The 15827-nt window shown below is 43.8% G+C and overlaps 1 protein-coding gene across 27 annotated transcripts in view; it reads right to left on the bottom strand.

Annotated features, from left to right (window-relative positions):
* The window catches only part of LIMCH1 (LIM and calponin homology domains 1), a 351668-nt gene that overhangs the window by 39514 nt on the left and 296327 nt on the right, over window positions 1-15827 (bottom strand). For all 27 annotated transcript variants that reach the window (XM_015471586.3, XM_015471590.3, XM_024993553.2 and 24 more), the window contains 4 exons: window positions 13647-13773; window positions 11990-12147; window positions 11376-11784; window positions 6834-7052 (listed from right to left, as the gene is read on the bottom strand). In XM_015471586.3, the coding sequence (XP_015327072.2) occupies window positions 6834-7052; window positions 11376-11784; window positions 11990-12147; window positions 13647-13773 (913 nt within the window). The remainder of the gene's footprint in view (window positions 1-6833; window positions 7053-11375; window positions 11785-11989; window positions 12148-13646; window positions 13774-15827) is intronic.

The raw sequence follows: 15827 nt of genomic DNA, 5'->3' as shown, positions 1-15827 counted from the left end.
CAGCACCTACTCAAATGCCTTCACCCTGCTCTCACTGCAAAATGAAACGTTTCAAGAAAGATCTGATTGTTTTCCTGGATCAGAAAACAGTAGTCAAGTACTGAATTTTCCAGAAGAAGGCCAAGAGCTTTGTCACGGTGGAAATAACAGATCTATTTCGTTTCTTAGTTTGAGAAACCCAGATGAAGTCATTTAGATACCTGAGAGCTGAGGCTGGCAGTTGGTCCACGAGGCAGAACTGCCACAAATCTGGTGGGAGGGTGCCCGCCTGTGGGGAGGGTGTGCAGGACGTTGGTTGGGATGAGCTGTCAAGAGGGTGCTGACATGGTGGGAGTCCTGGGAGTCTCGGTGGCAGAGGAAGCCCGACTTGGGAAACAGTGAATAACAGGAGAAGCAAAAAAGAGCTGCAGGAAGAAGCCAGTGAACACCTGCCAGGGCAATCGTCTTTTGGAAAAAGCTGTTCAGGTCTGCAAGTCTCCTAGAGAATTACAGCTGAAGCTACTGGCGGGCTGAGTTGGAAGCTGACAAGGAACTCGCCTCCTGTGTTTGAAATTCACATCTGTTTAAGATGGTGATTTTGATGACTTGACTTTAGCCTGAAAAACTTTGTACCTATCACCCTTCCAGGCTTATGAAAAATATATGGTAACTTTCTTTTTCCCATTTGTTGAATGACAATGTTAAAACTAACTTAAGGGCACCTCCGTGAGTCATTGCGGCATCATGTTAAGTGCCCTATACACATGAATTCTCATCATAACCATCAGATGCCTATACTATTACCATCCTTATTTTAAATACAAACTGAGGTTCAGATAGGGTTTGAGCTTTGACTTAGTGCATGGGGTACTTAAGGTACTTTAAGAAAGGGTCATTTCTGGCACCATCAAGGCACAAAGAGGTTCAATTATAAGTATAATTCACAATGGATCAAGAAAACACTGAACTGTCTTTAAGGGAGACATAGAACATCTTTTGAGACATTTCTCTATAAGACCTTAGATTAGAAGATCTTCCAAATTCTTTTCCAGTCCTGGATTCTAAGAGTCTAGTATTCATGCTATGATATGATTTTCCTAGAGAAGCCAGGGTTTTTAAATTCAAAAAATAAAGTGAGAGTCAGATTTCCATTGGGAAATATCTCAGGGATAACTGGGAGGGCTCATGGGAGCCCCAACCTCTCTGGTTGCATGTACAGCACCTAGTCACTTTCATCAGCTCTTCGCCCTGTGATCCCTCTGTGGTCCTCTTATGGAGGACCATGCTGTCCATGCCTTTGCTTCTGCTTGTCCCAATACGGAGGACAGCTTGTTTCCCTCCTCAACTCCAATCCAAATCCCACCAATTTCAAAATCAAAGTCTCATATGAAACCTTCCCAGCTAGACTGACCCTGACCAATAATGATCTTACTTTTTCTCTGCCACCTTACATCCCTCTAGTCTTCTCTCCCTATTGTTGCTGTTGTATCCCTATCATCTAGCACTTCATTAAATATTATCTTCTATACTTTGGGGGCAGGAGGAGAAGGGGATGACAGAGGGTGAGATGGCTGGATGGCATCACTGACTCGATGGACGTGAGTCTGAGTGAACTCCGGGAGTTGGTGATGGACAGGGAGGCCTGGCGCGCCGCGGTTCATGGGGTCGCAAAGAGGCGGACACGACTGAGCGACTAAACTGAACTGAACTGATACTTTCCCAGTTGCTTTATGTTAATTGCTTTCATGGTGAGTTTATGAGTTTCTTTTTCTATTTCAAAAGTTGGTCACAGGGGTTTCCCTAGTGGCTCAGTGGTAAAGAATCTGCCTGCCAGTGCAGGAGACACGGATTCAATCTCTGATCTGGGATGATCCCACATGTTGCAGAGCAATTAAGCCTGTGGACCACAATTACTGAGCCTACGCTCTAGAGCCTGGGAGCCACGACGACTGAGCCCATGTGCTGCAATTACTGAAGCCCACATGACCTAGACCCTGTGCTCTGCAGTAAGAGAAGCCACCACAATGAGAAGCCTGTATCCCGCAACTAGAGAGTAGCCCCAGCTCTCTGCAACTCGAGAAAGCCCGAGCAACAACAAAGACCCAGGAGATCCAAAAATAAATAAATAAAAGTATTTTTTAAAAAGTTGGGCACAAAGCAGGTCATCCGTTCATTCATGCTTACCAGGTAACAGGCAGTCTCCGGCATGACAATGGCTATCGCAATTTCTTTACCTTAAAGGTGATTCAACTGAACGTGATCTGGAGTTTGTTGGCATCGACTGATATAACCAGAGTATTTAAAAATTAATAACAAGCCAAACTTAATTTAGGATCTATTTCTAAAGTAAGAGTCCATGGTCCTAAGAGTTTCAAACAAGAAAGATGAGGTGGAAGGAAACAGAAGAGACGACGTAATATACAAAGGTGGCCGTGCTGACCCAAGACGCACACTTGCACCCTGTCGCCCACTGGAGCCCAGCGGCCACCCTTCTCCGCTGCTTGGCCTCCTGGCCTGAATTAATGCTCCTGCCTACTACTGCGATGCCCTTTGAACAGTTCCAGCTCGCCCTGAAGGAACTGTGGCATTTTAGTGGTGGGGGAGGCTACTCCTCTGTAAAGAGTGTATCTGTGGGGAATGCAGTTTTGGGAAGAAAGACACTATTTAAAAGGAAGAACACTATTCCTTTGACAGCCCCACGGAGCAGGGCAAATGAATTAGAAACAGCACATCAAGTCCAAGCTGGTAAAAAGCCCTGGGAGGCTGTGAAGTGCAGCCCCCTGTTTTAAGCTGGTCACCATATTTTTGTCATGACCAATGAATTCTACCATCTCAGAGGGAATATACTGGCTGAAACACAGTCAAGAAGTGCTTTTCTTGGAATATGGAGAAGGAAGGGAAATGAGGAGGAGGTTTACTGGAGAAGAGATTCTTTCAAAATACCTCTTAGGATAACATATGCTGAATGGAAAACTTTATGTGTCATAAATTATAAGTGAGTATGAAGTGTGTTTTAGCCAAAACTTCATGTAGGGCAGCTAACAACTTGGCTTGTAGCCTAATAGGTATATACATGGAGTTATCTACCCAGAAAATCATGCAATACCCCTGTCATAGCTAATTCAAGAGCTTAAGTACTAGGTGGTGGTTTGGCACTAAGTCGTGTCCGACTGTCGTGACCCCATGGACTGTAGCCCTCCAGGCTCCTCTGTCCATGGGATTTTCCATGCAAGAATACTGGAGTGGGTTGTCATTTCCTTCTCCAGGGGAATCAATCAAACTCAGGTCTTATGCACTGCAGACAGAATCTTTACCGACTGAGCCACCAGGAAATAAGGTAGATAAATGCTATAACCTCTTCAGAACCACTATGGTTTAACAAACTAGAGCTCACTCCTAACTGGGCAGTTTTTTCCTGAGTAAGAGGCTCTCAGGCTCTTCCATGAGTTGAGACCTTTATCCTGAGGCTTCCCAGGATCAGGATGGTTTCCAGAAAAAAGTCCACAAGGCCACATTTTGTTGGGTACTTTCCTGGTTATACTGTATAAACTCCTGAAATAACACAACTTCTTTCAGATCATCTAATTCTGCCTCTCTTGTAACAAGATACTTTTGGGACAATGTAACCAGTTGTGACATTGTTCAATCCATCTTCTCTTTGCCATTAGCAAGTGAAGCAGGATAACTACTATTAAAGTGGAAAATGCCTGGCAGTAAGAGGGAATAGGCTATTTTCTTTTTATGTTGCTCATTGTAAAAATAAAAATAAGTAATTACTGAGAACGAGTAATTTTTTGAGGGAGGTTTAGTAAAACCCCAAAACCAACAAACAAAACTCCCTTCTCTTCTGTTTATGATTCCATACAGGATGGGTAAAGCTTTCTTCCCCAAAGGGTTAGATGCTTTGAACAAGAGAGATTAGTTGGTATAGGAAGTTTAGGCCTTATACTATCTGGTTTCTTCCATTTTTCCTTTACCTTCTATTGGGAAAAAATCTATCAGGTCAAGGGCAGGGTGACCTGCCAAACTGACAACAAAATGGTCAGAGGGCAGAAGTGTAAAGGTAGAAAATGTACACATGCCTGACTGTAGAACCTTGGGATTTGTTCCTATAATTAATCTACTGTGCCTGACTAAGCCCTGTGTGCCTCTGTTACGGGATCAGCGTGGCTCCCACACTGTTGCTTCTCCAAAGAACAGGAACAGAGAGCTGTTCAACAGCATGTGCAAAGGGCCTGTGGCCTGACAGACACAGTAGCCAGAATGAGTCAGGGAAGGGCATTTATGAAGGGAACTTAGAAAACAGGCCTCCCAAGTGGCTCAGTGGTAAAGAATCCACCTGCCAATGCAGGAGACGTGGGTTTAATCTCTGGTGAAGGAAGATCTCTCAGAGAAGGAAACAGAAGCCCACTCCAGTATTCCTGCCTGAGAAATCCCAAGGACAGAGGAGCCTAGCAGGGTACAGTCCATGGGGTCACAAAAGAGTTGGACACAAGTGAGTGACTGAGCACTTTTAGGAAACACTCACCATTAAAAGTGCGGCAAAAGAGAAACAAGAACAGAATTATTAACTGCCCCAGAAAAGCAATCCCACCACTGTAATGTCTAATTAATCTGGGGGAACTTCTCATTTAAATTTAAGAGCACAAAGTTCATGTTATATTCGGCCAGCAAAGTTCCCACACTCCTAGCAAAACTCAACATTCCCTCTCACGATAACTTGTAAGAACTCTTCAGAGGTGGTCACATTTATGCAAATGAAAGGTGAAAATAAATTCCAGGTGGAGGGATTCAGCCTCTGCCTGGATCACAAAACCTTGCTCCTAGAGACCAGCAAAAATGTTGCCATGGTGAGGAAGTTATTTTGGTCTACTCTAATTTGAATCTCTTTCTAGGGCTTGAGCACTGCAGGGAAGAATTACATCCTCTCAACTCCTCTGAGAAAACATATTTTATTCTTCAAAAGACAAATCCTGGAGATAAGAAAAATAATATCTAGTCCTCCAGGTGGGTTTAGCTAGCTGGGTTATTTAATTTAGCCCTGAAACTGGAAGACAAGTTTCCCTCTGAACCAAACCTTTCCAGGTGCTGGGGGAAGAAATTTTGACAGTTGCCTACCCATCCAACCCCCCGCACCCCTCACCTTGATAACTCCAACCCAAACACTATAAATTAAAATCTCAGAAACCAGCCTCTGGTGAGGACAAATTGAGGTTGAATAGAGTCCATATTCTATCCCAAAAGCCAGGCCGCACCACGGTAGTGACAGTTTCCGTTTGATCAGCAAAACCAGCATGAACCCTGGTGAGAGAACTCAGCAGAAAAGCGTAATCTTCTTGATGTTTTATATTCCAAAGAGGCAAATCTACTGTTATTTTGAGTTCTCTCGTCTGCTATTCTTGAATTACCCTATATTTCTCAGCTCAACCATTTGTTAGTAATTACAATTACTCTGGATTTCAGGGGCTAAACCAAGAAAAAATTAATTTGATTTTTAATGAGTTTTTTAAAAAGCTAGTAAAAAAGACCCCTTTATGCATATTGTCAAGGATGGAAAGCCACATTCTGATGGCACCAGTAATTTTCAAATTACTTTAGGAAGCCTGATGAGGTTGAATAAACAGAAAAGAAGGTATTTCAGATATTTCCTTTTCTTGTTTCATGGCCGCACTGTGTAGCAAGCGTGTGGGATGCTAGTTACCTGACCAGGGATGGAAACTGTGCCCTTTGCATTACAAGCGTGGAGTCTTAACCATGGGCTGCCAGGACAGTCCTTAGAGATTTGTTTCTTTTTCTATAACTCTGGACACCAATCACGGAGGGACAAGACAAAGCCTGTCACTCATATGATACCTTCTGCTATCCTCCTGGGCTACGGCGTGACTGTTCGTATTAGTTGCTCAGTCGTGTCTGACTCTTTGTGACCCCATGGACTGTAGTCCGCCAGGCTCCTCTGCCCACGGAATTCTCCAGGCAAGAATACTGGAGTGGGTTGCCATTCCCTTCTCCAGGGAATCTTCCCAACACAGGGATTGAACCCACATCTCCTGCTTTAGCAGGAGGATTCTCTACTGTCTGAGCCATCATGGAAGCCCAGGGGCTGATCTGTGTCCTTCTTCAAATTTATATGTGGAAGTCCTCACCTAGAGTATCTCAGAATGTGACCTTATTGGACATAGGATTTTTGTAGATGTAGTTAAATTAAGATGAGATCACACTGAAGTGGCATGGCATGTGCCTGCCCAGTCGTGTCTGACTCTTTGCAACCATGTGGACTGTAGCCCACCAGGCTCCTCTGTCCATGGGATTTCCCAGGCAAGAGTACTGGAGTGGGTTACTATTTCCTTCCCCAGGGAATCTTCCTGACCCAGGGATCGAACCTGCCTCTCTTGCATTAGCAGGCGGATTCTTTACCACTTGAATCATGCTGGAGGGGAGCCCTAAACCAGTATGACCTGTGTCCTTATAAAAAGGGGGAGATCTGGACATTGACAACATACAGGGAGAGAGTCATGTGAACACAAAGGCAGAGATTGGGGTGGTACACCTCCAGGGCAAAGAATGGCAGAGACCGCCAGCAGGCCAGCAGACGCCAGGATCAGACTCTCCCTCGCAGACCCCAGAAGGAAGCTGCCTGGACAACACCTCAACTTTGGACTTCTAGCGGCAGGACTATGCTACAACTAGCCGTACCATGCGCTGTGTAGGCCACTTAGTTTGTGATACTTCGTTATGGCAGCCCTAGCAAATGAATATACTCACCTAGAAGGAAATGATCATGATCAGGACCTACTTATTTTTTTAAAAAATAAATTATTTCAAAAAGAGGGGGAAAAAAAAAGTTTGCTTCTTACTGTCAGCTCTTGGGGAAGAGAACTTGGCTTCTTTATGTTGATTTCAATGCTGTTGCTGTCTTGTTTCAGCTCCACGGGGGACCCATGCACTCTGGCCTCACCTTCAAACATCTGGGATTTGGTCAACGAGGGGGCAAGTGCCACCGTGGGACACTCTCTTTCCTTCTCCTCCTCATCACCATGAGTCGTCTCTCCATTCATGGTGACTTTCCCATCGACCTGTAAAATCCAGAACGAACAAGAACATGCTATTCCTCAGTGAAAGATTATAACAACATGTTCAGAATCATCTTAAATCATTAGCACTTATCATTCACAGTCCAACAAAGAATAAGTTCTCTTATATGCTTCCGTCAGTCTAGAAAGCAGGGCTCCCTTAAATGCCATCTTTGAGGGCTTCTTTAAAAGGTGGTCAGGTTTCTTTAAAAGGTGGTCTGCCTTCTCAGGTCACTTCGTTTAGATTACATTTCATGCTCAACTTACTGGGGGTCTGCTTTTATTTTGTAGTATAGAAAATCAAGGGATCTTAGGTATAAATACATGTCGCATATTTGGATTCCAGTAATTTTTCCTGGAAGTTCTGTGACTGCTATTTCACAATTTTGAGATTTTTTTTTCCTAATAAACATATAAACTAGGTGGACCTCATCTTAGATCAGGAATATTTCACAGGTTATCCTGTTATGGTTGAGGGCAACGAATACTTTTTGCAAGCAAGCATGGAGGGCAGGGAACCTGGTGTGTTATTATGTTACAGTAAATCCCTGTGTGTGTGCGTGCTCAGTCACTTGTCATGTCTGACTCTTTGTGACCCCGTGGACTGTAGCCCACCAGGGCTACATGGGAATTCTCCAGGCAAGAATACTGGAGTGGGTTGCCATACCCTCCTCCAGGGGATCTTCCAACCCATGGATCGAACCCTCATCTCCTGCACTGAAGGTGGATTCCTTATCCAGAGCCACCTGGGGAGCCCCACAGTAAATTCCTGTTTCTAGTTAATTTGACCATCTCAGTTTTTTTCAAGAAAAAGAGGCCATGCACATTAAAATATCTCTGTTTTGCCCCCATGTCTAGGGATGGTGGTGGGAGCAAGAAAGGAGTGAGGGTGGTTAGTCTGACTTATTGAAGGTACCTGGAAATCTCTTTCAAGTCCGACAGTATATAGAGCGGTCATGAGAGGAAGCCCTGCAGTGAGGCAACCTGAGTTCTGGCTTCACCACTTAACAGCCATGTAATCTTCAACCTCAGTTTCCTCCTTTCTATGATAATCAGTCAGCTCAGTTCAGTTCAGTTGCTCAGTCGTGTCCGACTCTTTGCGACCCCATGAATCGCAGCACGCCAGGCCTCCCTGTCTATCACCAACTCCTGGAGTTCACCCAGACTCACGTCCATCGAGTCAGTGACGCCATCCAGCCATCTCATCCTCTGTCGTCCCCTTCTCCTCCTGCCCCCAATCCCTCCCAGCATCAGAGTCTTTTCCAATGAGTCAACTCTTTGCATGAGGTGGCCAAAGTACTGGAGTTTCAGCTTTAGCATCATTCCTTCCAAAGAATACCCAGGGCTGATCTCCTTTAGAGTGGACTGGTTGGATCTCCTTGCAGTCCAAGGGACTCTCAAGAGTCTTCTCCAACACCACAGTTCAAAAGCATCAATTCTTTGGCGCTCAGCTTTCTTAATAGTATCTCCTTAATGATGCTGTTATGGTATCATTATGTATTAATATATGCACAGAACTTAGAACAGTATCTGGCATATTTATGTATATAAATGTTAGCTATTCTTATTACTAAACCTTCTAAGATCTTTTAAAAAGAATAATAGAAGGGCAGATACTAGTTATAGATTATTTACCTTAAGTCAGTGTTTTGTCTATTGTCTGTGATCCATAAAATTTAAATTACAACTGAGCACACCCACATAAAGATAACTGAAATGGAGTTTAACCATTAATATTTATCTTTTTCTATGTGATGCACTATACTGTTTTTAAACATTATATTCTAATATATATATATTATAATATATAATGTTTATTATTAATATATATTAATATATCTAATTATATCTATTAGTATAATATATCTAATAATGGTTTTTTGAAAAAAGAATGCTGATTCCAAACCACTAAATTGATTTCATAACCTAGCAATAGGTGGCAACTCTCAGTTTGAAAACACTGCCTTAAACCATTTTACTGCTCCTTCATTTTATTGACACTTCTTTTACTCTTAAATCTGTTGTACTAAGAAACTGAGCCTGTATTCCCTGCCTCCCATGCCCACTTTCTCCCCACAGGAAAATACACACGCACACACACCTTATCTCCAGTTCTAGTGTTACCTGGTAAAAACTGTCCATTTCCATGCTACCTTTGACCATGAGTGAGCTCACCCAGTCGATGGTGGGGCTGTGAACAGGGCTGACAGCCATCAGGACCTACGATGAGTTGAGGGCTCATTGGTGAGCTCCAGCTCTAAAAGGACCTCTATCCAAGTCCGTCATTCTACCTCCCCTGAAGCCTCCACACTGTCTTGCCACAGTGGTAGGAACTGGGTTTTCTCAGGGTCTCGCCATGAAGCCATCTATCCTAATTCTTTTGTTTAAACGATCACATTGTACTGTTTATATAAAGGAAAGCAAATGGACATCTAGACCAACAGATCACATTCCTTGGATACCAAGTTAAATGCATGTATTCCCTGTCCCTGTCCTGGGCCACCTCAATATCAAACCAACCTTTTCGAGAAGCTATCAGACAGTTGATGGCCGTGGGCCCCGGGTGAAGAAGAGCTGCTACGGTACTTAGGCAGCCTGCCGAGCACATGTGATTGCGTGTGTATTTGTGTGTGCACCAGTCTGCGTGATAAGTATCTCATCTTCTCAGGAAAAATGCATGTGCTTATTCAACAGACACTTGTTGAGTGCCTAGGCACAGACACCAGCCTCTTAGGACGAAGCTGTGGACAAACACACAGCGATTGCCCTTGGAGGGATAAACATCCAATCCAACCTAGATGAGACGGAAAGGACATTTTTCTTTCATTTGATCAAGGCCTAAGACACAGATTTTAAAGATACATTCAGAGTTAAGCTAAGAAAGATGCTAAGAAAGTTAGAAATATGGCTCGGCTCCCTCTGAAACTCAATAGGAAGATACACACACACAGTGCTCAGTTAGTTTAGCTTAGCAAACATCCTTTACAGTCACATGTCTGTGTCTGCCACTGATGAATTCCACCTCTGTCTTCTATTATAAACCCATGTGGCGTGCAGGGACAAGGGAAACTGACTTTTCTTTGTCGTCTCTCTTGAGACGAAGGATGAGTACTTCCTCCTGACGCAAGGAAAAATACTAGGATTTGAGGATGAAAAAAGATGTTTGGCTGCTATAGGTTCTTTGGTTCTGGAACACTATTTTACACGTTCATTGGCACCTCCCCCCACTTCCAAAATAATATAGATTCTTCCCACCTAAAATTTTTTTAAAAAAATCTCTCATTTGAATATCAAGTATATATCATGTATTTCTTATATTATCATTTTTTTTCCCCAGTGGTAGCATCTTTTCTGAAGAAGGTGATGGCAACCCACTCCAGTACTCTTGCTTGGAAAGTCCCATGGACAGAGGAGCCTGGTAGGCTGCAGTCCATGGGGTCGTGAAGAGTTAGACACGACTGAGCAACTTCACTTTCACTTTTCACTTTCATGCATTGGAGAAGGAAATGGCAACCCACTCCAGTGTTCTTGCCTGGAGAATCCCAGGGACGGCGGAGCCTGGTGGGCTGCCGTCTATGGGGTCGCACAGAGTCAGACATGACTGATGTGACTTAGCAGCAGCAGCAGCAGCAGCTTTTCAGTTATGATGTTTAGAGGTGTATACAGAGGTAACTGCATATACCTCTATTTACACTAAAGTTCATTAAAAGTTTGTTTTGAGGCATTTTCAATACCCCTAGATAAATGGAGATACCTAGGGTGCTGCTAAATTGGGGTTTGTTACCATTGCTATGGAGATATCATACCATCATGCATGCATGAGTGTTCAGTCGCTCAGCACATCGAACTATGAAATAGACCTTGCTCATGGAGGTGACTCAACCACCAATCTCATTCAAGCCCATCAGTATTAAAAATAGGACTTGAGAAGAATCCTAAGTTATTTGATGGCTCAGATGGTAAAGCATCTGCCTACAATGTGGGAGATCTGGGTTCAATCCCTGGGTTGGAAAGATCCTCTGGAGAAGGAAATGGCAACCTGCTCCAGTACTCTTGCCTGGAAAATCCCATGGATGGAGGAGCATGATAGGCTACAGTCCGTGGGGTTGCAAAGAGTCAGACATGACTGAACGACTTCACTTAGAGAAGAATCATCAATCCCTGAATTATTTGCAAACCAAATCTCAGAGACATATAAACTTCATAACTGTACATGTTAATGCATTTGCTTTTGTTTGATAAAAACCACTGCATCTTCCTGAGATAAAATGCTTATTTTCCCCAGGGAGTTCAGTTTTGGTTCTACCCTTAAAGGACTCATCTTACCTTGAAGGTCTTCAGGACCTCTTGAGAGTTTTTGGGCTGGGAGTAAGGCTTGGGTGTCAGCATAGGCACTGCTTTGGGAGAGACAGTTTTGCTCGGAGACCCACTGCCTGCTGACATGCTGGCATCCAGAACGCTGGGACGAGCGATGGTGGTTTCCACAGTGGCAGTGAACTTGGGTGGAGGCAGTGACTGTTGCCGCAGATATTTCATAGGGTTGGGGTCGCTGAGGAAGGGGGATAAGTTTGGCTCTGTTGAATGGCTTCTTTCCAGGATTTTTGGCATCTCCAAACGTTCAAGAACAGCTTCACTGATGGTGAATCTCTCGATGTACTGCTGAAGGATACCCTCTGCCTCCTCCTGGGTCCGTGCATTCTTGTATGCTTCATGCAACTCCCTTTCTCTCCGCTCTCTAAAGGGTAGACATGGGAGGGGAAGCAAGAACAAAGTCAACAGTCACAGGAATTGCAACGAGGACCTTGGTAGGACCCCAAGTAGAGCTGAAGAGACCAAACAGGGTGTGTAATATTACTGTCAGAGCCTTTGTGATGACTGACAATTTTTAGAAAAAGCACATCTAACTAACTGTACATTAAACAACAACAGAAAGAACCCACTTTTCTTGGACGATTTCTCTGTAGGTTTTTATGCTTTTCCTTCGTTCCCTTGTCCCATCCTCTCCAGCCAGCAGCTTCTCCATCTTTTTCCTTTCTTCCTCTTTTCTGATTAAGTCCTGAGAAGCACTTCTTCTACGGCTCTTCCAACGAGCCAGGTCCTATGGGAGAGGGGGAGGGAGACAGAACACTCTTCTTCAGACTTGCATGTAATTCCATTTCTACACTTAAGGGTTTAGTGAGTGCTGACTGTGTAAGACATTCCTCTACAATCCAGTTTAAGTTTGGTTGGAACAGGAATATCTTGAAGGCAGGAAACCTTCAGATATTCTAGATTATCCAGAGCAGGGCAGCACATTTTGTAAAACACAGCAACGTAAAACTTGCTATTGTATCCCGTGTCGGTTGCCATAAAGTATTGTCTCACAGATATTGTAAGAAACTTCATTCCTTGCTATTTATGACCTCTGCATTGTGAATGGACTCGCTGACAATAGAATGGTAGGAATTAACCACAGACCTACACAAATTCCCTCAGGGAAGGAAGAAAAAGCAGAAAAACAATTGGTTTTGGGGTCTTGTAGAACCAATAGTTCTGTATGCCCTAAGTCATCTGATCATGTCCTAAGTCATCTGATCCTTATGAGAACTTCACCACAAATCCTACGGGCAATTAGAGCCTAATGAGAAAGAGGTAGGAGTCTGGAGTTAGGTAGGCATGTGGCTGTGGGAAAGAATCCCAGCTCCATCTCTTCCATGCTTTGGAATCTCAAGCATGCTTCTTAGCCTCTCTGTACCTCAGTTTCCTCATCTCCAAAACAGAAATGATAATGATACCTACTCTTGCAAGCTTGTTGTGAGGGTGAAATGAGGTGTTGCACTTCAGGTGCCAGGCACATAGTAAGTGCTTGATATCTCATAGACAAAATCGTGACCACAATTTATCGACTTTGGAAAAGTTCACCAGTTGACTAAAGGTAGAGTCAAATCTGCAGTGACTACCTCAGAGAGCTCTGTGAGGATGAGATGAAATAGTCCACTCTCTCTCTCGTTTCATACAGATCTTCAAGTTCCTCTCCTGCCCTAGCTCTCTGCTCTCAGCTCACAGACAATCCCAAGGCCCCCATTAGGCCCTGGAGCCATCCTCGATCTCTTATTCACTAGCTGCGTGACTCTGGACAAGTTACTTCACGGCTCTGGGACTCCTCTGTTGGCTGAGGACAGTAATATCTACAGTTGCTAGCATACCGAGTTACTGAGAGGATTCAAGAACGATTAACTGCAAGGCACTCAGAACAGTACCTGTTACTGGCATGCTTTCAGTGTTGACAGTTATCATTGTGGTCACCATCATCATTATTATCAATTCCAAATACACAAACTCAGAAGCCAGTGCATCCTTGATATGCCATCGCATGCTAGTTGCCTCCCACCCGCTCCCCTCTGCTTTCTGGCCAAACTTCAGCAAGGGTACTTTCCTTAATTCCCACATGGGCGGTGTTCACTGTTTGAAGTCTTCTCCGGGCCCCCCTTTCTTCTGCATGGCTTTCCAGCCCGAGGCTCCCACCCAATCTGATTCTGATTCTCTGTTCCAAAGGGCCTCTTGCCCAGCGGGCAGCGCAGTCTCCCCACTGCCCACGGCCGTGGCCCCAGCACTCACATCCTGCCATTTGTCATCCTCTTCCCGCAGCTGGCTGTTTATCAGTTGCAGCTGCTCCTGGCGGGCCCTGCTGTGCGGCTGCACCGCGGCCTCTTCCTCACACCGCATGTCAAACATACTCGTGCTCCTGCGCGTGGAGAGAGCAGACAACGAGCGGACAGAGATGAGCACCCCTCCTACCTCTGCGCACTTGGGGCGTCCCGCCGCGTGGGGGCGCTACCGCGTATGGAAAACAGTCCCTTTCCCTCCGCAGCCTAAGGCAGCCACGGGTCTGCAATCTGTTCCTCCCTCAGCCGGCAGCAGCGGGCATGCTAGGAGCCTCAGCTCTTCTTTTGAAGCAGAAGCCAAAATGTGACCATCTTTGTCTTCAGTGATGGCTGAATCGGTCAATTAATTTTACATGTTGGGGCCTAGATGTGTTTAAACTAAGAGGCTTGAAAAGGTATTTGAAACTCTGAGCTGGTCTCACTTATAAATGTATTAGAAAATAAAATTAAGAGCATTAACATGTATAACTTGGAGAGAATTTGTGGGGAAGGAGGATGGCGTCCCCTGAAGTGAAAATTTAATTGCAGTAAATGCTTCTTTGTGTAGGTCTGGCTTAAATGCTTTCTTCATTAACAGGCAATTTCTCCATTAAAAAAGTGATCATACAGCCTCAATCTAAGGCACCACTTTTTCATGTCGTATTTTCTGAATTTTGAATGCATCCAAGAACTATGCACAAATGATACATATGTTTGTTGTGGTTTATTTTTATGTCCTGTAAAACTGTAAATCTGTAGTATGTTGATGGCATCTTGAAATCAAGAAAATAAGGTAATTTATGGTAAGGTTAAGGGCAAAATATAAAAATCAGCGTATACTTTATATCCTAAAATTCTCACAAGGGTTTCACTTTATTTCTGACAGGATACCTCTGCATATACTCTTTTAAAAGCAAAAGGATTTGGAATCAAATTTTAAGAACCTTTAGGCTGTTCATATAATTGATATATTCTGCAGGAGCTTATTAAATGTTGGGTAAGACCATAGAGCCTTTTCTGCAATGCTTATTATAGACCTTTGTTACAGCGAAAGCTGAAGCAGAAAGATGAAAATAGAAATAAAAACCAAAGCAAAATCTTCCTTTTTTTTTTTTCCTCTCAAAGAAATGACTAGCTCTGGGACCACGTGGGTTATAAAGCGCCCAACAAGTGGAGGGCCCTTTAAGAACAGAAGACTGTGACAGTCCATTTTTGAAGCCAGCTTAACACAAAGAAAAAGAAGAGCCATGCACCAAGACACTAACTAATTCCAGACATCATCAGTGATGTCCAAAATAGTTATCCCCGTGGCCAGACAAAGCACAGCAGCAGCATCGCTGGATGCCAGGGGTTCCTTAGCAGGCGGCTCTCTGGAAGAAGACAATCCCAAAGCAATGGCTACCCACGTTCATTTCAGTCTACTCAAATATGAATGTATGAGTGCCTCTCCCCTCTCTTTAGATGTTGGACAATTTGAGTCTTTGAAAACTGTGTGAAAAGAGAGTGAAAACTGAAGACTGTACTTTAACCTGTTTCTAATAATTCGGCTGCGTAGGACTTTCTTTGATCCAAGGCTTCTATTTGCATGGATATGACACGCTACTGTGTGGAGCTGTCCACAGATTCAGGGCACAGTGTTGCTTGTGGTAACTGTGTCTTCCTGGAAGATAAACTGTAGTCCTCTAAAGAGAGGAGGGACTGCGATGTGTTACCTATTTGATGCTACTTATTAATGTGGTTTAAGGAAAATTTAGAAATTTGCAGAGTTAGGTAGAAAAGTCTAATTCATGGGTTTTAAACTTCATGGATCATAATACCCTCAAACAACCCTTCCAGAAGGGGACCCGAACTCATCCCATCTTCCTTTCAGAGTTAAAAAAAAAAAAACACAACAACTTAACTCTAAATGTATAAAATTCAGCCTGTTTCTCTTTCAAGGCAATTTATAGGCTTTGTGAAGGTCTTAGAAGACATAAACCCCTCTCAGCTGGGACTCTATTGTAATCTACTAATAGCTGGCAGATTATGGGAGAGAAAGGAGGTCCTTTCCTTCAACTTTGCCATCTGTAATTTTTAAAGGGCAGAATTTTTGTTTAGGTCACACTGATGGCCATAGGGTAAAGTCTTCTGGGACGGCAGTAAGAAAATGACAGGC

Source organism: Bos taurus, chromosome 6, assembly GCF_002263795.3.
Source record: "Bos taurus isolate L1 Dominette 01449 registration number 42190680 breed Hereford chromosome 6, ARS-UCD2.0, whole genome shotgun sequence".
Classification (NCBI taxonomy): domain Eukaryota; kingdom Metazoa; phylum Chordata; class Mammalia; order Artiodactyla; family Bovidae; genus Bos; species Bos taurus.
The sequence above is the reverse complement of the archived record's forward strand: the minus strand, read 5'-3'. Positions and strand labels throughout refer to the sequence as shown.